We start from the raw sequence: 24,589 nt of genomic DNA on the forward strand, positions 1-24,589 counted from the left end.
GCCACTCACGCATACAAACCACTATAGAGGCTTGCAGAGCACCACACCAGAACATGTATACCTCTCTAAACCATCCTACTAAACTTCATTATTTCATGATGCTTGGGATGATAGCATACAAGCCAGTAATCAGGCACCCTGCTACTTTTGATAATTATTTGTAAATCATTAATTTGGAACCTGGTGCTCAAAATCTAATTTGTAGGCATATAAAGGGGCCTATACACTCAGCCAATTTTCTGGCCGACCGACCGCAAATCGGTTGGCCAATCGACCGATTTCGATGGATTTCCATCGAACTGGCAGGGTGGAAAATTTAGGTCGATCTGATGAGATTGCTTATCATTTTGCATTGGCCTTAATGGAAATCTGATGGCAAAAAAATGCCATTAGATCGAATTTCAATAGATTTCAAACTGAAATCTATTGGAATTCTATCCTGGTAAAAAATGTTCTAAAAACACATCAGATCGATCATCAGATGCATTTCTTATCTATCTGCTGCCAATCTGATGAGTGTATGGGCACCTTAAGTAAATTGAGTGTCACTTAATATCCTCCTGGCCAAAGCCACCCTGGATTACAATGGTATTGTGTAGAATTTCTTTATTGAGTGTATCTGCATTTCTATTTCTGTTCTGAGGTAGCGATTGCTGTGATTGGTCATCAAATGGTTAGGGACCAGTATTACTGTTTCCTGACCACTAGTCTGTATTGTCACTTTAGGGTCACACGCACATTCATGAACAAGTCAAAAATGAACATCCCAGACATACTATTAATCAGCATAATGAAACCGGTAAATGGTTAAACCATTACAGCAAGAATGCACACACTGTTCTTTGGTTACATGAACATGAATAATGAGATGTGGAACTCACTTCTTTTTACTTCCTCTCTAACTGCAGCTCTGAACAAGAAGCTCTCAGGTCTCTGAGGAGAGCATCGGTATGAAGACACAGAGGCTGGTGAGGACAAATGTACTGCAAAGACAAATGTACAAAGTATTGTTAGAGAAAGAGCAATGCTGTGTAACTGACCTGATCAGTGTTGAGAGACCCTGGACAAAGTACTTATGAGCAGGGCTGTGGAGTCGGAGTCGGAGTCGGGCAATTTTGGGTGCCTGGAGTCGGAGTCGGGAAAAAATGCACAGACTCCGACTCCTAATGAATTTGTAACTGTAATTAAAATAGAAAATATGATAAAATGTTCTATTTCTCAGATAATAGTCAATAAAAATAATGTATATATACAGTAATAGCTGTGCTTAGTCCACAAAAATGAAATAAACCAATCAAAATTAGTTACTTGTGCTGCTTCAATAAAGCAGTCCCCGTATTTTTAAGGTCAGATATACATATCTGATTGTGACTGTATATATGATGTGTACACAGGAATCTCTTATATATACTAAATAACATCTATGCTGTAAGAATAAAGCCTGATGTGTAGCTGTGTCACTAATAGAGATGGTCAACGAGATGGAAATAATTCTGCATTGATGCAGATTTATGCATATGTATGCACTCCCTTTGCTGATGAAATCAAATAATGTGATATGTTGTTAAAATTTGGTTTGGTGACTACAAATTAAAGGGTAACTGAGACGGATGAAAAGTAAAGTTTTATACATACCTGGGGCTTCCTCCAGCCCCCTTCAGGCTAATCAGTCCCTCGCTGTCCTCCACCACCCGGATCTTCTGCTATGAGTCCTGGTAATTCACATCATTCTTACATGTAACCACACTTACATTGCCTAGGGCCTGATAGATGTTCTTTGTTCCGGTTTGTACCTTTTACAAGTTCTCTTACCAAGGACTAGTTTTAGTCTAAAGGTAATAAATATAGTAGTCTACATATCCTTCTCACTTCAGTTGTCTTGTAAAATTCCTAAGCGTTGGCAGTCAAGAGACGAATTTCATGTTACATACTTTTAATCAACAAAATTGTAATATGCAAATTAGAGGAGTCGGAGTCGGTGGAATCCTAAACTGAGGAGTCGGAGGATTTTTGGACCGACTCCACAGCCCTGCTTATGAGTTACTGTGCTTCTATTCACAGCACTTACTGCTGAAAGCCAGCCAAGGTGTCCTTTCTGGACAGTAATGTCACACAGGTAAATGTTACAGCATGTCACTGCAACTTCTCTGTTGCACCATATCTAGTTAGCAATACATGTATAACAAAATACATTATCATTACTCAAAAATGCACAAGGCAATGTCTTTTTTAAATTTATATAGCGCCAACATATTCCGCAGCACTTTACAAAGCATATGAGGACTTACATTTCTGTTATGCAAAAGTGTTTACTAAAGGTTATCATGACAGTGCAGCATATAAAGACAATCTGGAGAAAAAACACAACAGAAAAGCCATCAGTGTGACATGGCCCTGAGGCTACTTTCACAGTAGGACGTTGCGTATGATGCAACGTTAAAGGAGCACAACGCAGCCCTAATGTAACGCATATACACTTTCACAGAGCAACGTTAAAGTCGTACGTTAGAAAATGTATTTACTATGGAACGAAAACGGCGCATGCGGAACATTTAATAAAAACAAACAAAAAAACACATTACTGAGCATGTGCAACACAAGTAACGCAGCAAATTCATTGCTAAACGCACAGCATGCAGCACTTTCTAATAACGCTACACATTACACACAAACGCAACGTGTGCACTGTGAATGTCGCACAGACTTTGCATTGTTGTGCATTAGTCTGCGTTAAAATATTTCATAACGTGCAACTTTAACGTCGCACTGTGAAAAAGGCCTAAAGCAACATCTATGGAATTATTAATATATTGGCGCTTTATAAATACAATAAATAATAATAATAATAATTATTATTATTAGACAAGACAACAAGAGAGTGACGTTTGTACTCACCTGTTTGAGAAGAGGGTGAAATAGGAGTGACTGATGACCTCTCATCATTCTGCAAAAAAACAAAACAAAATAAAACAAAAAAAAAAATGAGTGAAAAGGCCCAAACTAGCAACAGATGAAAGGTGAACATAAAATGGCTTGCAGTTACTCAACATATGTGATTATGCACACATACATAAGGCATGCACAATGTATACACATACCTTCACATTCCCATACACAGGTACAGTACCCATTATCTACACAGTTCAGGATACATCAATTAATGCTAATACAAATACATAAAGAGTACATATGCATATATACTGTGCCCATGAACTTAAGATAATGGGGGAAATGATGATATAAAAATCTCCAATGAAAAACAGTTATGACTGCTGTAAACTCCCTGAACACACACGTCAGCCTATTCAAATACATATTCGGTTAGGTAATTCCTGGGCAGGGTCAGTTTAAGGAGCCCCAAGGCCCTGGGGCAAACTTAAGTGTGGGCCCCCCCTGCCTGAGACATCATAGCCCCCCCCCCCACACGCTGTTACCCGATTGCTGCCTGGGTCCCTAAAAAGTATGCTTCCTGTAAACACCTATGTCAGCGGGCAGGCAGGAAGCGGCTGCACATTCCAAGCACTCTCCTCTGAGGCTGGCACGCCGTCTTCTTCCTTCTCTATGATCCGGGGCGTAATGTGTAAACGCACACCGAGTAAGAGTGGGTGAGAGACAGTGTGCCAGCCTCAGAGTGTGCATTTATGTGCAGCCGCAGTCGCTGAGATAGGTAATTACAGGAAGCACACTCGCAGGAACTCGGGGAGCAGCATTGACAGGGAGGGCGGCGTGTGGCCCCTGCAGAGGTCGGGGGCCCGCGGCAATTAATACCTTTGCCTCTATGGGAGCGCCAGCCCTGTTCCTGGGTGCAACCAACTTAAAGAGAATAACATCCACAAATTCTTCATTTTCTTGTGAAAACATTAAGTGGAAATAAAGTAAAGCTAACACTTCTGATGAATGCCTCCTGTATTTTTTGTAAAATATTTTAACTACTTTTACTCACAGTATAAAGCTTTGCAATGCAATAATAGTTGCACAAAGCTTGGTCACTGGCTGTTTGAAGTAAACCAGAGCTGAGTTAATATGAAGAATCTATACTTATCCAGGGTTTCCTCCAGCCCCATAAGCACGTCTGAGTACATCGCCGTCCTCCTGCGATCTGCCATTCAGTCGTGATCTGCCCCGGTAACAGGCTCAGTCGCGTTAGTCTTGGCTTTCTGCACATGTGCGGGAGGTCCTCGCATGCGCAGGCCACGACTGATGGTGTTGAGCTTGTTACCGGTGCGGATCGCAGCTGAACAGCAGACCGCGGAAGGACGGCGAGGGACTCGGATATGCTTATAGGGGTGGAGGAAGCCCTGGGTAGGTATCGATTCTTCATATCAACTCAGCTCTGGTACACTTTAAAGTACATAAGCAGGATTCACAGCAGACTGGGGGGATTCACAGGATAGGCAAGGACATCTAAAGCTAGCTACACACTTTAGATTTCCCTCCACATGAATGATCATTTGTGATGTGTTTGAGTGCAGTTCTAGAGTGTGTATAGGTGTCCCCAACACTTAGTGCTAAAGGCAGAAAATCTTGGCTGATGCTATTCTAAATCATGCAGCCAAGTGTCTCCCCTTCTGCTTATCCTCTCCATTTCACAGAACAGACTGCTTGGCCAGGAAAAAAAATAGCAAATCTGCACAACAAACTGATTGTAGAAAAAAAAAAAAAAAAAAAAAGTTTCTATATCGTGTTAGCCAAAAACAAAAGGATAAACTCTCAAATGAAATCATCAGGAAAGAACTGATTAGGTAAAAAAAAAATCAAATATACTGTATGTAACATGAAACCACAAAGAGAAGGAAATGACCTCTAAATAAGCACAACATTTTTTATTATTAGCAAAATTCATTGTTCTAAATGACCATGCACGGCAATACCTACTGTGTTTATTAAAACACAACACTGGCGTACAATCAAAACATATACCTAATGATAATAAGTTATGTCTCGGCACGTTCTGTTACTAATAAGACTCACCAGAGCCCGTATCAGCTGGGTTTCAATGTGTAGCTCTGCCCCTTGCTGAAAAAAGTGCCGGCTGCTTACCTGGTAGCAGTGTTCCGGCGAGTCCTCCAGGACGGCCCCTCCTGAGATTGTGTAAGTCCCCCCTCCCAAATCGGAAACACCTTAAGAGAATTAAAATAATTAATTGATGCAGTATAAATCCCACCTCCTCACAATCTCCCACAGTTTATGCAAAGAGAAGAATAACGAACCACACTCCCCTTATAAATAAAAGTTAAAAGTCAGGGTTGGGAACTAGGCGGCCGTCCTGGAGGACTCGCCGGAACACTGCTACTAGGTAAGCAGCCGGCACTTCCTCCCTTCGTCCTCCAGGACGGCCCCTCCTGAGATTTAGCGAGAAATTTACCCTAGGGTGGGATGACTGCTTGCAGAACTTTATGACCAAAAGATTGGTCTTGAATGGAGAGGAGTTTAACTCCGTAATGCTTAACGAATGTCGAATGCCTGGACCATGTCGCAGCCCGACAATCTGTTCCAAAGAGACTCCTGACCTTTCTGCCCATGACGTCGATAAAGATCTGGTCGAGTGTGCTGTAATATGAGCAGGTGCTATTACCTGAGCTTCTGAGTAAGCAAGAGTAATAACCTCCTTAATCCATCTAGACACCGTAGCTCTAGAAACCTGAACTCCTGTTCTAGAACCTCCGAAAGCTATCAGAAGGTTAGCTGAATTTCTCCAGTCCTTGGTTCTTCCCAATGGGACATGAAGTCTAAGATGCAATATAAGTACCACCTCATTCTACCTACCTGAGTGCATTGAATATTACCTTGAATCAGTAGGAGATTTAGCAATGGATTTAGGTGGGTATATCCATTTGTTGTGGAGGCTACGTGGAAAACTAATTACCGGTAACCATACTTTTTGGCTTCTGCTTGCCTCCACCATAGGTGACCAATGAGAGTTAGAATATAACCTCTTTTCAGGATAGGACCACTCCAAGGATTGATTTCTTGGTAGATCCAAAACGATAGAGCTTTATGAATGTGACATAAGAGGCCCATGTGGTAGCTTCACCCTCATATCCAGTGAGCTTAATTTACCTCTTTTTTAATTGAGAAATTAGCACATAAGGAAAAGATAAAGATTCTCTGATCCTTGTGGAAATCAGACCTAAGTTTCGTAGAAATAAGAGCGGTAACCTGAAATCAATTCTATTCTTCAGGACAGACATGGATGGTGGTTAAATGTATAGGGCCTGTATTTCTCCAATACACCTGGCCACCGCTGTCACCACCAACAAACATCTAAGGACTAAGTCTGTATAGTGATAGCCTTACTAATTCAGACGAATGGCAGCCTCACTTTAGGATGAGCAGACTGTTGGAATGTAAGTATACTTGAATTCTAGTCTCCGGTACTGAAGTCTAGTAAAGACTTGAGATACAGGGTCTCTTTAAGCAGAGTTTCTCGGAGAGAAATGATACAGTCATGTACCAGGAACATGTCCCTCTTGGAAGGCTACATAATGGGTTATCAGGTCTAACTGCCCCCGACAGTTAGACGACGGACACCGTAAACAAAGTCGATATTTACAAAACATTGCATTCTTCGTAACTAGGTTATAAAGCAATGGCTTATTAATTAATGAGGTGGGTCACATGCCCATGCCAACACAAGAATGCTTAATAAAGCCCTTTGAAAGGTGAAGATGGCTGTCTCCGCTCTATCCCCTGTATGCTGATGAGTTTCTGGTGCCGGAGCAAAAGGTGTGTGGTGCTGTTGCCAATGGCAACCAGCATATAAATTCTTACACAGACCATGCCTTCAGATATCGAGAGGCCACTATAAAATGGCCTGACCATGCTTTACAAAGATCATCCAAGATCTGCAAGAACAATGGCACCTTTACCAAAGGTAGGGCTACAGCAGATGCCAAACCTGTTTTGGTCAGTCTGACGCAAAAAGAATACCTGTGGTCTGATCCTACATCCCTTTTCGCAGTACCCTTCAAGGGGGAAAAAACAAAAACAAACGTATGCTCCCCCCTGTGCCGCAACAAAAGTGTTCACACTCTCTGGAGAAAAAACGAACAACATTGTTCCAAGCAGAAACCAGGTAGCTGCAAATTGTCAAACATATTTGTTCGGACGCCAGTTCTGAGATGGTTGTTTGCAACACAACCTACATGCTAGAATAATATCCCTTCCTTTGAGATTAGCTGATCTCAAGGAAGCACCTTGTTCACTGCCCAGCAGAATGTCTGAGCATAGGAAGTTTAAGATTATGGGTGGACTATAAGTCCCACTTGTTAGTTTAAATTGAGTCACAAGTGTAATTCCCAGTGTGAAGATTCACGAATCTGTTTTCCAACCGATTCTCTCATTTCTGGAGAGTACTCCAGACTGCCAGTAGATTAAAGAGAATATTTTCTCCAGTGAAGCATACCTGTCATGCATTTAATTGAGATTCCGATGCCCTGTACAACTCCATAGTCTTGCATCTGTCGTAATAACGAATGGATTTTATAATCCATTCGATTGCAGATTTGGTTGAGAAGTCCATTTTTAGGGAGAGTCACTGGATCTGACATCCAGATCGATTTCTCTATCCAACCACTGACATAGAATTGCTGTTTGAAATATTTTGTAGACAGCTTGTGCATAAGCAACAACTGGAATACAGGCAAAATGAAAGACATAGCTTGTCTGTGACCGCCTTTGCTCTGAAAAACTATCAAGAGTGTTTGATCCAATCCTTTCTGCAGATCCATCCTAAATACTCTACAGTTGTAAAACAACCTGCATATTATCTTAGGTCTTCCTTCATTTTCACAGCTAGGTAAAGCTAGAAAATATCTTCTGTATACTCAGATTGCTGCTATTAAAATCATGTTCTTTCATAAAGATCCTGGGAACACTTGTAACCCATCAAGGAAGTACTCAGGACTGCAAATGAAAAATACTTGGGATTGAATCCTGAATTGCTGCCTCAGCATTTATGTTGCGCTTCTGTCCCGACGGACGGAAGGCGTCTGAGCTGCAGCCACTAAGGTACGCTCAGCAGGCAGCAGCAGCCCCAAAGAGCCTCGCCCAAGGACCCCCCACCGAACAGGTGTAGGCCCTCTGAACAGGGAGAGCTAAGGTACTAATCCCAGTCCCCAGTGTCAGAGGCAGAGCCCTTAACCACCACACCAGCCACTGTCCCTTTAAAACAATTTTTTTTTTTTTTAAACAAACTTGCCATCAGAATAACTTATGCATCAACCTTGCATCTATTTATATGCAAAAAACAGTGTTGCAATTCAAATGTCTATGTGCAGAATCCCTGCACATAAGTAAAAACACATCTGCTAATAGCTTGACTCCTGTGCATATTCCCTGCACAAAATTATCTTCTGAAAGCACACCTGCTACCAGCATCATTATCTGAAAAGAGCACTTGCTATTGCAAACAGAATGTCTGTGTATAATTATTACACACCATTGTTATCTGAAAATTAGCTTTGCAAACTGAAGGTTTCTGTGCATATTTTTTGCATGTAATTCTGCATTGCATTCAGAACCCTGCATTCAGACTATTCAGACTATGTGCCAATCCATGAACATAACTCCTATCTGAAATGCACCATTGCATTCAGAATATCCATGTGCTAAACCCTGCACATACTTATCTGATAAGTAGCATTGCATTCAGGATCTGTAAAGCACACCTGCTGGCAGATAAACTAAGCATGCATATAATTGTCTGAAAATGTATGCACACAAATCATTAACAGAAAACCCAAAACTTGTTACAACATTTGTGCAGAAATCATTACATGAAAGTATAACTGCTTTCAGAATATTATGGCCAACCAAAATATGTATGCATGTATTTGCATAATCCGCACCACAGCCATTCATTGTAATCAGCCATGCTTCAATCAAAATGCACAATCCCTGATTGTGGAAAAATCTACTTTGAGACCCAGATTTAAATGATTCCAACAATCAAGCAATTGATTATGTATATGGCTGCTCCCCTGTGGTATGAACGCTTGAATTTGAGGGAATTGTCAGAACAAAAAGGTGTAGCCTGCATAGGGCAAGAGGGTAAAGCTGCCCTGAAAGCTGAGAAAGTTGTAGCCATTTCCTGTTTCATGGGTTTCATCAGGTCAAATAAAGCTACTGTGGTACTTTCAGGTCTAGGAGCATAAGACTTAGACTTGATATAACAGACCAAACAAAGTCTTAGAGGTTCCTTCAGGCAACTTGCAACCACATTTAGTACATCAGCTAGACTTTGAAGTGCCTTTGAGTTTCTGTAGTACAAAACAACTCAAACACCAAGAGTCTTACTAACATGTACCCATTAACAATATGACAGGAGTCTGCAATAAACACTGCAATGTGTTTGCTTACCGGTGGATGTGACCTGACTGCTCAGTCTCACCAGTTGCAGCACTCTCCTGAGCTTCTGTGGTGGGCCCACTTGACTGCACCATGACCCCCTCAGAGCTGTAGCGTCTGCGTGTATAGCGTGGCCATGGCGGTTTACAAAACTCGCACTTTCAGCCGTCTAACACGATCAGTACGCATGACGTTTTATGCACGACGCAGTACGCACCACGCGCTCACGCGTATCCAATGATGCATACATGCGACCTATCATGCAAACTTGCGTCATATTCGGGCATGCGGAAAATCCGGCATCTCTGCTTACCGCCGCCATGCCCGCAGAAAGTATAATGAAGAGAGGGAACCTCTCCAGTCCCCTTCATTCAAAATAGGAAAAAACCAGGTAACCTCCTGCTTAGCTTCCTATTCTAGGCCGCACACCAGTAACAAGCCTAAATTATACTTTACAAAAAAATAAAAAAACAAAGAAAAAACAATAAAAATGGTGCAGCAGGTGCCAACAGGCTTCCCCTACTGAAAGGAACAACCTTCCCTGGTGCTTCCGTGGTGAGGTCTGGGAAACAAACAAAAACTGTGGGAGATTGTGAGGAGGTGGGATTTATACTGCATCAATTAATTATTTTAATTCTCTTAAGGTGTTTCCGATTTGGGAGGGGGGACTTACACAATCTCAGGAGGGGCCGTCCTGGAGGACGAAGGGAGGAAGGCCTTTGGATTTTCTTTATCGCTTTAGTAAGGGCAGGTGCCCATTTTTACAAGGGGTGGGGCTACACAAAGGGACCCACTGATACAGGGCCCCAGTAACATGGTTATGGAAAGGCATGCAAATTGATTACACTTCATAGTTTCGTGGGTCTATTTTATGATTTGAGTTAAGTTACTAGGCACTCCCGCTGTGGCCCATGAACAGATTATAGCCATAGCAGCGGATATATTGAGTGTCACAAAGGCATTGAATAACCCTGACAATACTGGTGCCCTAGGAAGGAAAGAGCAGTCATGTTTATCTGGCTAGTAAATATCTAGACAAGTCAGTATCATATGCAAACAGGAAAAAAGACAGCTTTAGCCAACATGCTTTATTCACCTGAATGTGGCTTCCTGGCCTCCTTTTAATAGTATTTGTGTTAATGTCTTTCTCAAAGACTAAGTGTGGCTCAAAGCCATTCTGTCAGCAGTGGGAAGTATAGATAGAAAAAAGGAAGGAAAGAAAGAAAGAAATAAGCCAAGCCTGAAGAAATCCAGAAAAATGACCAAAGACATTGGTTTTCTTTTTCTTGCAGTTGCACCACAAGTCATGAGCCAGCTACATGCAAACATTAGATAACGCAAGATGCCAAACTCAGTAACAGCACTTCATATAAAGCAATGGGTTGTAAAAGCAACAGAATTGGCAGCCATTAATGAAATTACTGTTTGTTAGTGCAAGCACAGCAGAAGTAGAATCAACTTTAACAATGCAAAATATGACAGGCTTCTGCATTGAATGCCAGTATGCAACGTGCAAAGAAAACTACCATTGTTTCACAGGAAATCTACACACAATGGCCTCGATTCATAGAGCACAGTGCGGTAAATGTAAAGTGCTTGGTAAATAACCACATTCGGTATTTTAGACTTTTGTGTACTAATTCATAAAAAATGTTCACAAGTGCGATAGAAGTTCGGTATTTTACCAGCTTCAATAGACAAAACTCAGTGCAGTGAGGGCATTGCAATAGTAAAAGGCATCCCGACATCCCTTTAGATGTACATGTTTTGTTATACTGTTCGCTAAACTGCCTCTGCTCGCTGTGAATCTTTCGATTAGTCTTTCTTAACATTTTATTTAATTGGCACAGATAAGAACAACTTCCAGGAGACATTAGACGATTTCCCTACTAGCTTACTCTGCATTTTCAAACAGGAACGGAAGAGGTTAAACTGCCGAAGGGAGGCAGGGAAAACCTCTTTTGCTTCGGGTCCTATCAAATGCATCATCCCAACTTGCAGGAGACAGGATCGGTTTCTATTGGGTCCTGCTCCCGTCAGTCATAGCTTATCCCTCTCTGCTTTTGAGTCACGCTGGCTTCCCACAGTATCCCCTTACATTTCGCCACACCAGAGGTGCCCGTAAAATTTCAAGCTTTTACGGCATGATCTATTCTTTATGAATTGACATTTACTGACACTTGTTGAGGTATTTACCGCATGAGTCGGTAATTTCCTCACTGCTCAGTAACTTTAGTTTTTCATGTGGTAACTGTCTTACTGAAATTACATTTTCCTAAGTGCTCTGTAAAGACAGCTGTTTTCAGCATTACCAAATGCGGTAATGATTTATGAATCAAGGCCAATGTATTCTGTAAAGGTCTGAGAATACATAATAGAAGCTTGCATACATTTCCACTTAGAATTCCAGCAGTATGATCAATTATACTAAAGGTGTACAGTAATGAGAAGGATTGTAACCAGCTAAGTTTTTTATATGCATGCACATAGAATAAAACTGAAAATGATAACATTTCTGGATTGGTTGTTTTATGATCACATGTTTCATAGGGTTTAAGCTGTTGGCTTTGTGATGCCAACTTAAGAGAATGGGTGCCCAGATTTCAGACTGCACATGCACACAATTTTTAGGCAATACATTTTCAATCTCACAGGCTAAAATTCATTAATTAGGAGAATTTGGTTTAACCATATTTAGCAGTTGCTATCTAATAAATGTCCTGTGCTCCCCTTCTCTGTCACACATTAAGGCCTGGAACCCACTAGAGCATTTTTTTTGAGTGTTTAGGGAGCACTTTCAACCGCTAGGGATTTTCCTGAACGCTCTGCCAATGTAAATGGATGGGACAGATTCCAATGTAAATGGATGGGACAGATTAAGGAAATAACAATCACAGGACATACAGAATTTTGGGAGCGTTTCCATTCTAATGAATTGTATGGGAGCAGGGAAATCGATCCCAAAATTGCTTACAAAACACTATCACAAATTGCTAGAGATTGCGATAGTTTTTTGCGTTTTAGTGGGTTCCAGGCCTTATGGTGCCCGTACATTACTCATCTTGGTGGTCGATTGATCATCCGATGAAATAATTATAATATATGAAAACAGGTGCCATCAAGAGCAAGCCCGGTCGAAGATGCAATTGTATGAATCGATTGAACATGCTGCAAAAGCTCAGCTGGTTTGCTTTTTACGGTGTGCAGTGGTAACAGTGTGCAATATTGGGACAATTGACGAACGGAAGCCCCGCCGCTGTCCACCCTAGTGTAAAATGTTATCCTGAGTATTTCCTTGCTGGGTGATGGCTTGAAAAGCATTTTATTGCTTAGGTATAAAAATAAGTGTGTTGAATAAGGGCCAATGTCTCCTAATGGTATGGCTGTATTGTATACACCCTTGTCAGCCTTTCTACAATGCTTGTTTTGAAAAATAATTCTGCAGGGATTTGTCCCAGGACTGTGCACTTCCTGGCACAGAAGTGTAGCCAAGCCCTCCCCAGCTTACCCTCTCTGACTAAATCATACGTGCAGAATCAAGAGAGCATAGAAACATGCATGGAGCACTTCAGAGGATGAAGATGCTATTGCAAGCCTTAGGAATGCAACCAATATGGCTGTCCCAAACCTGACAATATCACAAAACTAAGCAGATTTCTTCCTTATTTGTAGGCCTTATCAGAGCTATTTAATGAAAAAAATGATTCTTTTAGTTCCGTTTTTTTATCAGTTTCATTTTAATTTTGCTCAGTACAGTGTAGGTCCACATAGTGCATTTCTGGATTAAATTGCAATGTTTATAATATTCCCCTGCAGTGTTCTCGCCAGAATTTTTTTCCAGCCAAGCGGCATGAAATAGTAGCCGGGTGGCATGATAAAGTAGCCAGGTGGAGCAATATGAAAGAATGCAGGGCCGGTGCTTCTGTGCTCAACTCTGCTTATAGCATAAGAGGAGGTCAGCCGATGACAGCCGGGTGCTGACCAAAACTAGCTGGGTGGAGGCACCAGGCTAAAAGAGCCTGGGGAGAACACTGCCCTGGACCAGGCAAATCCTGGAGAGGTGGAAACCTACTTGTAATAAATGAAAAACCATTCTGACTTCCACCAATGACAAATGGAACCAACCTACTCCCATTTGCAACATGTAAACATCTGATAACACAATAAGAAAAGGTCCATGACAAATGGCTGTTATTTTAGTTGCAACTTTCTTTTAAGATATACCTGTTAACCCAATACACTTTTCCCAATTTCACTGAATGGATCAAAGGGGTGTAAGCAATTAACTGTGTTAAAGAGACTCCGTAACAAAAATTACAACGTTTTTTCTACTATCCTACAAGTTCCTAAACCTATTCTAATGTGCTCTGGCTTACTGCATCACTTTCTACTTTCACTGTCTCTGTAATAAATCAATGTATCTTTCCCGTCAGACTTGTCACCCTGTGTCTGAAAGGCTGCCAACTCTTCCGTGCTGGTCTGTTTATACACACCCCTCCAGGCCCCTCTCTGCACACTCCAGTGTGTGTGTTATTTACATAAGCCAGCATGTCTCTGCTATCTTATCAGTGATAAAAGAGAGCTGGATAAAAATCCTCCTCTGTTAGGCTGTGAAAGGAGCTGGGCTGACACATACTGAGGAATTAGACAGGAAGAAAGGCTCAGCCTCCCAGCCTGTCACTAGTATTCAGTGCAGGAGAGCTGAAGGGGACAGAAGGTAAAAAACACACAAGTGATCTCCTGAGATACAAAAGGAAGAGTGTATACAGCCTGCTTGTGTATGGATGTATTTTCTATGTGTGGACATACTGTACATCAACCTACTTCCTGTTTTGGTGGCCATTTTGTTTGTTTACAAACTTTTTAAAACTGTTTTTGACTACTTTTAATGCAGCGGGGAGCGGCGAAATTGTGACAGAGAGGAATAGGAGATGTCCCCTAACACACTGGTATGTTTACTCTTGTGCGATTTTAACAATACAGATTCTCTTTAAGTAGAATTACGTGTGTAAAATCTTATCGCATGATGAGTAGATCGTAATGCATTATATGTAATGTATTGCATTCTGCTCTACTCATCAAACACCCATGTAATTCTGCTTAAAGCGAAAAACTGTAAAATTTAAAATACGTGCAAACATATACAATTAGAAGTACATTTTTTCCAGAGTAAAATAAGCCATAAATTACTTTTCTCCTATGTTGCTGTCACTTACAGTATGTTGTAGAAATCTGACAGAAGTGACAGGTTTTGGATTAGTCAACCTCTTTATAGGGGATTCTTAGGGATTTATTAATTTTCAAAAGCACTTAGTGAATGGCAGTTGCTCTGTCCAACTGCCAAAAAACTGTAGCGAGCAGGTAAGCTGGCCAGCATCATTGTTTAAATCCTTTTTAGGGAATATCTTTATAAAGAATAAAAGCCATGCTGAGAATCCCCTATGAACAGATGGACTAGTCCAAAACCTGTCACTTCTGTCAGATTTCTACTGCATACTGTAAGTGACAGCAACATAGGAGAAAAGTAATTTATGGCTCATTTTACTCTGAAAAAAACGTACTTCTTATTTGTCTTTGCACATATTTTAAATTTTTCGCCATAAAGCAGGGCTGTGGAGTCGGTACAAAAATCCACCGACCCCGACGTTTAGGATTCCACCGACTCAGACTCCTCTAATTTGCATATTACAATCTTGTTGATTGAAAGTATGTAACATGAAAATCGTCTCATAATTGCCAATGCTTAGGAATTTTAAAAGACAACTGAAGTGAGAAGGATATGGAGACTGCCATATTTATTCCCATTAGACAAAAACTAGTCCTTGGTTAGAGTACTTGTAAAAGGTACAGACCGGAACAAAGAACATCTATCAGGCCCTAGGCAATGTAACTGTGGGTACATGTAAGAATGATGTGCAGGTACTCTGCAGGAGAATGAGGCGATTCTTCCTCTATTACACAATCTTCATGCACAATCTGAACTAGGTTTATGGGTGATAGACAATACCTCTGTGTTCAATGTGCACAACATTCTCAGTGGATTCCCTGCAGCTCTGTGGGGAGTGCATATGTAGAGTATAGTACTACTGCGTAACAAACTAAACCTGAGACAGATGAAATTAAAGTTTTACACATACCTGGGGCCTTCTCCAGTGCCCTTCAGGCTAATCTGTCTCTCGCTGTCCTCCTCTGCCACCTGAACCTTCTGCTAGGAGTCCAGGTACTTGAGCCAGTCGGGTGTAGTGCGCATGCACACACTCCACCGCCGAGAGCGTACTACACTTGCCCAGCACTATTGTGCAGGTGCAGAAGGTTCCTGGCCCTGGGAGCGGCACGCCGCTGGACTGCACTGACTGGCTGAATTACCAGGACTCATAGCAGACGATCGAGGTGGTGGAGGAGGACAGCGAGGGATTGATTGGCCTGAAGGGAGCTGGAGGAAGCCCCAGGTATTTATAAAACTTTTCTTTTCATCCGTCTCAGGTACCCTTTAATTCGTAGTCACCAAACTAAATTTTAACTACATATCAAATTATTTGATTTCATAAGCGCTGTTGGCGCTTTATAAATTCAATAGATAAATGAGCAAAGAGTGCATACATTTTCATAAATCAGCATCAACTCAGAATTATTTCCATTTCATTGACCATCTCTATTAGTGACACTGCTACACATCATGCTTTATTCTTACAGCATAGATGTTATTTAGTATATACAGACCCGGGACAAGGTCCTCCAGCACCCAAGGCTGAGACACCAAAGTGCGCCCTTCCATCCCTGCCACCCCAGCCGTCACACACTGATTGCTATTGGACTAAGAGGCGCCACAGGGCCCACAACCTCCCCAACACCTTAATATCTAGTTATCTGGCTTGCAGTCACTGCCATGTATCCCCTTTTCTTATTTCTTTCTGCTTCAAACACAATTAGGAATGACAGCTGAATGAATTCTGCGCCCCCTCCTACACTGCGCCCTGAGGCTGGAGCCTCTCCAGCCTATGCCTCGGCCCGGCCCTGAGTATATATAAGAGATTTCTGTGTACACATCATATATACTGTACAGTCACAATCAATACAGGGACTGCTTTATTGAAGCAGCACAAGTAACTAATTTTGATTTGCACTTAATTTGCATAATTTTGCATCTGATTTGGATTCAAGGCGTGTATTTAGCCCCTGGGGGTCTGTACACGCCCCTTGATGGTTTATAAGCCAGTTGCAGGGCGCTGTCTTTTTTTGTCTGTCTTGAAGAAATGTGTATACCACTGTATGATAAGTCGCACCAGGTAAGTGATGCTTTTAATGTTAGGTTAGTGGTTAGGTCTTCCCTGAGGGGGCACGTCAACGCCAGGGGGGGGGGGGGGGTCTAGTAGGAAATGATTTGTGCACACATTATTTGCTGAAGCTAACGCCCTTCATTGCTGTACCTGTTTGAATGCATGTTGTGTAATATGGTCCATTGGAGCGCTGCACTTCTTTGCAGCTAAATCAATTCAGGTACAGCCTTCTGTATTAGGAAGCGCTGCCTACACCTTCTTCTCTATGTAAAATGTTCTAAGTATACTTGTGGTAGCCTGCATCCAATCTGCATTCAAATTTTAGATTAGGGACTAGCACATAAATTTGCACTAAATTTGCATCTGATTTGGATTCAAGGCGTGTATTTAGCCCCTGGGGTCTGTACACGCCCCTTGATGGTTTATAAGCCAGTTGCAGCCTGTGAGCGCTGTCATTTTTGTTTGTCTAACTAATTTTAATTGGTTTATTTCATTTTTGTGGAATAAGCACAGCTATTACTGTATGTATAAATTATTTAAGATGACTATTATCTGAGAAATAGAATTTTTTTTTCATATTTTCTATTTTAATTAGTTTAAATTCATCAAGAGTCTGAGTTGGTGCATTTTTTCCCAACTCTAGGCACCCAAAATTGCTCCGACACCTCAGCCCTGCTTTATAGGTGACCATACACTTATAGATTTGCAGCAGATGCGACCATCAAATAGATTTCTGTCAGGTCTAATCTGACAGAAATCTATCTGATATGTGCCACACACTAGGAACAGATTTCCAAAATATTTCAGAATTAAATCTATTGAAAATCAATCAAAACGCATTATTGCACCATTTGATCCAATGCAACTCTATGGGCCATCGAATTGCTGCCAGCAGCAGATCAACCTAGATTTTCCATCCGGACTGATTGAGCAAATCAATCAAAACCGGACAGAAATCACTCATGCTTCCTGCTGCATCGATTTCTAGCTGATTGGATCACTGCGGTCGAATCGGCTGTCGATCGATAACTGAAATCGATCAGTGTATGGGCCCTTTAACACAGTTCACTGCAAACATCCCGATGTATCTATGAAAGCTGTGCATAAAAGCTGTGATTGGCTAGACACTTTTGTGAAATAAAAAGGATCAGCAAATAAAAAAGAAAAATCAGAAACCACCAGTTCACTATTCCTTTTCTGATTGGATTATACAGCTACACCACAGGTATTCTTCTACAAGGACAATGGCTTCCTAATGTTAAGTCTTCACTCAAATAGGACTAAAGGCTTATGCAAACATACCAACAATCTGTCCAACTATCTTCCAAAACTTGTCTGTTGGAAGACAAGGTGGGCTTGTGTAGGGCTGGCAAACAACCAGACGACCAACTGATAAATTGTTTGCCAGATCCAACCGGTGGATCAATCTTCCCAAATATCAGGCAGGTTAGAATGTGTGTACAAGTCTTTTGAACAACTTTGTTTTTGAATGTGGACATGTTGTGAAGTTAGTCATTTAGCTTGCATGCATAGTATTTAAATGAGTTGTTTAGTTGGTTGGCGTGTGTACGTACTTGTCAGGTAAACAACTTGTTATGTGGTTGGTAGTACATTATGTTGGATGTGTGTATGAGCCTCTGGTCTGGTGCTACACAGATTTATCATTTTTAATTCATCTTATTGGCATGTCAGAAAACACTGAGTAAAAATAGTGATGAGTAAGTGTAAACTGTGTGAGTTCTAAGAAAATACAAAATAAAAATAAAAGCTAAAAATCAACAATGCAAGTATACTGTATTGTATTACTGATCAGTTTCCATCTTCAATTCAAAACAATTTAACCACAAAATTAATTTCAAGTACTCCAACAAGTGCCCTTTCCACTGAAAATTGGGATCACAAATGCGCTGTAATCGTAATGTTTTGCAAAGCGGTTTTCCATCATTTTCATGCCGGGTGGCAATTCTGTTTTTGATGATTCTATTACAAATTTTCTTGCACTTTCATTGACAAATAACAGAAAAATGAAGCGGGCACCACAGGTGTGTAAACATCAAAACATCAGTTAAACGAGAGTAATGCGATTACAATGTTTAACTCTGTCGCCTTGCAATTTTTCATTCAAAACACTGTCAGTGGAAAAAGGGCCAAATAATTTATTGTGAACAGCATATGAACACCGTATGCTGTAGAAGTAATGCTGTTTGTATTTACACAGTGCTGATATACTGAATATCTGCCAAGTATTATGTGGTTGGGCTAAGATTACATTGCCAAATTCAAAACAATGCAACACATGTAAATCATTTAGATCAAAAATTTGAAGAAAGACATTCAGTCTATGTAGAGCATAAACCAGGACTAACTCCTATACTAACTGTTAAATCAAACATGGGTTACCATTGATTATGTGGACATACATACATTATGTGATATTCCTAAATGACATAAGCAAGTATATTATTGTGCTTTTGGATAGTATGGAAAGGGGTTAGAACTTCTTTTCTGTTTTTATGGTTTTCTGATCCCATCAGGAACATATACCTTGGATTTTTGTTTTGACTGATGGTAAATAATTTGATAACTATTTGTAGCTTCCAATTCCTTATCAGAACTCTCGGAAGATCTCTGTTCACCTGATTATTCTTCCAAGTCCATGTCCCCTTTCTTTTCAATTGCCTAAAGAACTGACTTAGAACTGGCTTAGCTGCCTTTGGCATAATCTTTCGGCTTTAGGTATAACAAAAGTTAAAGCAGAACTGAAATACAAAAAACAAAGTTTTACTTACTTGGGGCTTCTGCCAGCCCCTTGACAGCCTTCCTGTCCCGTGCCAACAATTCTCCATTCTCCCGCCAAGCTGCTTTTGGTACTGTCAGTCATCGGCAACTGCACGCATGGGCGCCCCAAGCCTAGCAAATCTTTCTAGTGTCCTGTGCGAATAGTACAGGACTCTATTGGCCAGGGGCGCACAGGCGCAGTTGCCGAGTCCACTGAAATTATAGTAGCTGGCAGCAGGAGACCGGAGAATTGTGGAGGACCGGTGTGGGACAGGAAGGCTGCAAGGGGCTGGCAGAAGCCCCAGGTAAGTACGTTTTTTGTATTTCAGTTCTGCTTTAAGGAATTGATGGCAGACCTCAACTTAGCAAATTCTTTCATCAGGTAGAATCTTGTCAAATTATGGAGTCACCCAAGAACTGCATACTCTTGTGGTACAATTAGTGTGAACAGAGGACCCATAACAACATGCAGAAGAACACAAACATTATTCAGAATACATATTTTTATGTAAATTATCCTGGATTTAGAATCCAAAATGCTTCTTACTACTGAATATATTGCTGTACATTGTTATGCAGCAACCCTATATTATATTTAGCTTAAGCATGCAACCTTTTGCCCAAAAGCACTCAGATCAGGGGGAAAAATCATCCCACAGTAATTCACTTTACCAGCAGTAAAGATGCTGGCATGACTGAGGCATTTAAGAATGTAATTCAGAATGAAGTAAGTGGTGAAAGGTCTAGGAGACAGTACAAAGAAAAAAATATAAATACATTCCATATTTACAACTTATATTAAAAATGATAACAGCGCTCAACAGGACCTATGGTAAGTAAATTAGGTCATAAAACTTCTAACTGGTTGAGTTCTATCATATGACACCAACCGTCCATAGATTAAATATTGAAATAATGACTGGTCTAATGTACACGACCCAGATCTTAGACCTCTCTCCACATCCTCATAGTGATATATAAGACATGCCAGGTTCACAACCTGCTTCCAAACACACGTACTAGTACATAAAAAACGGCAAAAGTCCAAGTTTAAAAGTCCCAAAATGTAAAAAGTTCCAAATTAAACTAAAAGTCTCAGATATCTAATTCTTAGTGCTTTAATGTAACAGCAGATGATATCCTTCTCCAAAATCAAACATGCTCACCGGACAGCCATGCCAATCATGACAGTTGGCATACAGCGCAGGCGGCCCAGCCAGTATCCTCACCGAATCCTCCTATGTGTCTTCAGCCTTGTCCAATCATATATGCGAAAAGGGAGAAAAGAGAAGCCTCAGATAACGTGGCTGACCCGATTAGACCAGCAGAAAACACTTTGGTGAAGTTACTTTGTCTCTGCTTTGCACTTCCATAGACTTTCCTCAGCCCCTTCAACTTTAAACAGAGACTGACATAGCATAATACCGTCTTTATTCCAATATAAAAGGGTTAAAAGTGCACTTACAAGATTCAGATTAAAAATGCGCTTATCACAAGATACATCCACATGGTTCAGCGTCTTCCTCTGTGGCTAACTCCGCCCGACTAGTTTCGTCAATGATGACTCATCAGGAGCTTAGCCAACCACCAGAGGAGACGCTATAAATACTGTATTACCAGCTCCAGCTCCCAGCATGTTGAGGTGCCGCCCACCAACTACCGCTGTCTTACAGCCTCCGTGATTGGCTGTTTAGACTCTCACAAATACGTACATCCGGATTCCCAGGATATTACGGTGACTGTCCGCCACCTCCCATCTACGTTACACAGTCCCTGCCCCAAATGGTGGGGCTTCCCATTACGTTCCACCATCTGTCTCTCTCATTGTTCCCATAGTAACCAAACACCACCCACCCGCTGCACCGGAACAGATGTGGACTGAGCCCAATACTAACACAGGAGCTCTACCCGTGCATTAGTGAAGCACCATTCCTCCCTTGTTAAACCAAACTGTGTGTGTCCCCATCCCTTAATGTGCCCACTGCCACCTCCCCTTTAGGCAAAATAATACTCCTTCCATATAGGAAGGGGAAAGATACGTGCATCCCTCCTCATAATATATAGGATCAAACACCAATCCCCTTAAAGGGTCAGTGTCCCTTATACTCAAAATATGCGTGGATGATGTGCAACCCAGCGTCACTGAGTATATAATATAGTTCGTGTGCTCACCTCAACATGTGACACATAATCACAACCATATACATGTAACACACATTCAGACCAATAAAACTACACACAGACCAATCTAATCGTCAGATATAAAGCAATTTATGTCCAATTCCACATTCAACCCCCCCAGCCCCAGAGTTTTTAACTCATAAATCCAACGGGTCTCCATTTTCGAAATTTCTCTTACCTTGTGGCAACCCCTCCATTTGGTAGTGAGTTTTTGTACCCCCTGAAAGGTCATCAGACCTGGGTTCCTCCCATGGACTTCATCAAAGTGCTTGGATACACTATGGCCCTGAAAACCCCTAAGGATGTTATTGATATGTTCTCCCACCCTTGTTTTTAGTGCTCTTTTTGTTCTCCCCACGTACTGCAACCCGCACGGGCACCCCAACAGATACACCACATGCGTGCTGCAGCAGTGGATGAATTCACGTATCTTATAATTCCTTCCTGTTAATTTATTCACTATGGTTTGAGTCCTAGTCCCCTGTGCCCTTTCACAGGTGGTGCATTGTCTGCATGGAAAAAAACCAATCTGGCCCCATGCATCGGTCTTATTTGTTACTTTCGGTCCCTCAATGTACGTTCTGACCAACTGTCTTTGTAAGTTGTCTGCCCGTCTATAAATAAATCTGGGTTTGGTGGGTAGTGCAGCCCCTAATATTGGATCATTTCTAAGCAGGCTCCAGTGTTTCCTGATTACGTTATCAACTTCCCTGTACTGGGAGTTGTAATCAAGAAGTATAGCATGTCCAAAATCAGTGTGTGTAACATCCTCTTTGTTTTTATTCGTCAAATATAAACCTCTATCATTGTGTAAAACTTCCTCTGCTGTTCTCTCCAGTTGATTGCGTGCATACCCCTTTTCCACAAATTTCTCAATTAGCATCCCCGTCTGTGTAATGTAATCTACGTCTCTTGAGCAGTTCCTGCGAATTCTGCAGAACTGCCCCTTCGGTATATTATGTAACCACTTAGGGTGGTGACAGCTATCAATGGGTATATAAGAATTTCTATCTGTTTTTTTGAAGAAGGTTTTGGTACCCAGTACTCCATCCCTCTTCATAAGTCTAATGTCAAGGAAGTCCAGCTCCTCCGTCCCACTTTTGAAGGTGAGGCGGATCCCCAACTCGTTGGTATTTAACCACCCCACAAATTGCTGTAATTCCTCCTCAGTCCCCTCCCATACCCAGAACAGATCATCTATGAACCGTTGCCAATTGGTCACTTTGGAGCTCATGGGGTTGGCTAATATTCTCCTTTCCCACTGATCCATAAATATATTCGCCACACTGGGGGCATACTTAGCCCCCATAGCGCAGCCTAGTGTCTGTAGGAAAAAGTCCCCCCCATACCAGAAGTAATTGTGGGTGAGGGAAAATTCCAATAATTGTAAAATAAACTCAATTTGTAGTTCATCAAGGATGCCCTGCTCAGAGAGGGCCTGTTTCACAGCCCTAAGGGCTTCATCATGGGGGATTATCGTATATAGGGAAGTTACATCTGCTGTAACCAGCAAACAATTCTCATCAATATTTAACCCATTGATAGTCTGCAGGAAATGTTTCGTATCCTTAAGAAGATGGGGTAAAGTCTGCACCACCGGTTGCAAGAATGTATCTATATATTCCCCTATCCTTTGATTTAATGATCCTATCCCACTAATAATGGGCCTCCCAGGGGGGGACTGAAGGTTTTTATGAATCTTGGGATTAATGTACATGACAGGGATCCTGGGGGCGTCAACCACAAGGTATTTAAATTCCGCATCTTTCAATATACCATCCTCCAGACCCCTCCTTAAAATTTTCCGCAGAGTCTCTTTATATTGTGCAGTCGGGTCCCCTTTTAATTTCATATACGTTGTTCTATCATCCACAATTTTCCTCATTTCCTGCTTATATTGTTGTTCATGTAAAATTACTACCCCTCCCCCCTTGTCAGCAGGTCTGATAAGTACTTCCTTCTTTTTACTCAGTAGCTGTATCTGTTTAAATTCGTTATTGTTCCTCTTCACCTGTATGTTATCGAGATCCTTTAGTACCATATTTTTAAAATTTTGGACAGTCCCATCCTTAGATTGATCCGGGGGGTTGAATGTGGACTTGTTCCTCAAATCAGTATGCACAAACTCAGAGGTTAAACCACCCCTATTCATTCTAGAACTAGGTCCCTCCTTGGACAGAAAATATCTCTTGATATTGAGTTTTCTCGCATATTTATGTACATTGATATACGTCTCAAATTTATTCAATCCCTGTGTGGGGGCATATTTTAGTCCCTTATCCAAAATCTTCATTTCTGAATTTGTGAATGGGACCCCACTGATGTTAAAAATTCCTTTCCCCATCACTCTCTTCTTTTCTGATCTCCCTCCTCTTCTTCCTCTTCTATTTCCCTTTTTCTTGTATTCCTCATGTGGTATTCTACATCTTCCCATTGGTTCCTCCCTCCCCCTCTCCCCCCTAAAAAATGGTGATGGATAGTCTCCTCGGCCTCTCTATTCAACGGTTCAAAGCGGTTGTATGTTGGTGGGTAATTGCCCCATCTTTCTCTTTCCTCCCAGCTTCCCCTTGCTGGCTCTCTTCTTGGGGGGCTATATCTTCTCGTGGGCGGTTGCTTCGGTTGATCATACCCATACTGCTTGGGGTTATACCCTCTACCACCTCTAAAACCTGACCTTCCTCTGTTGGGTCTTACCGACTCCCACCTCTCCAATATGGAAGTACAGTATCAGAAATGAGATGGAACACCACCCACAACATTTACCTGGGAGATTTAGGAATCAGGACAAGTATGTCTATCCTTCACCTAATGGGAAAATCAACAGGGCCCCCATATTGGAGAGGTGGGAGTCGGTAAGACCCAACAGAGGAAGGTCAGGTTTTAGAGGTGGTAGAGGGTATAACCCCAAGCAGTATGGGTATGATCAACCGAAGCAACCGCCCACGAGAAGATATAGCCCCCCAAGAAGAGAGCCAGCAAGGGGAAGCTGGGAGGAAAGAGAAAGA

General features: G+C 41.5%; 1 protein-coding gene across 8 annotated transcripts in view; it reads right to left on the reverse strand.

Annotated features, from left to right (window-relative positions):
• Positions 1-24,589, reverse strand: part of LRCH3 (leucine rich repeats and calponin homology domain containing 3) — a 189,886-nt gene that overhangs the window by 14,777 nt on the left and 150,520 nt on the right. For 5 of the 8 annotated variants that reach the window (XM_068281290.1, XM_068281291.1, XM_068281286.1 and 2 more), the window contains 3 exons: positions 10,445-10,525; positions 2,896-2,944; positions 882-983 (listed from right to left, as the gene is read on the reverse strand). In XM_068281290.1, the coding sequence (XP_068137391.1) occupies positions 882-983; positions 2,896-2,944; positions 10,445-10,525 (232 nt within the window). The remainder of the gene's footprint in view (positions 1-881; positions 984-2,895; positions 2,945-10,444; positions 10,526-24,589) is intronic. The other 3 variants (XM_068281293.1, XM_068281292.1, XM_068281289.1) reach the window with 1 other exon arrangement.

The sequence above is a fragment of the Hyperolius riggenbachi genome, chromosome 4, assembly GCF_040937935.1.
Source record: "Hyperolius riggenbachi isolate aHypRig1 chromosome 4, aHypRig1.pri, whole genome shotgun sequence".
Lineage (NCBI taxonomy): Eukaryota > Metazoa > Chordata > Amphibia > Anura > Hyperoliidae > Hyperolius > Hyperolius riggenbachi.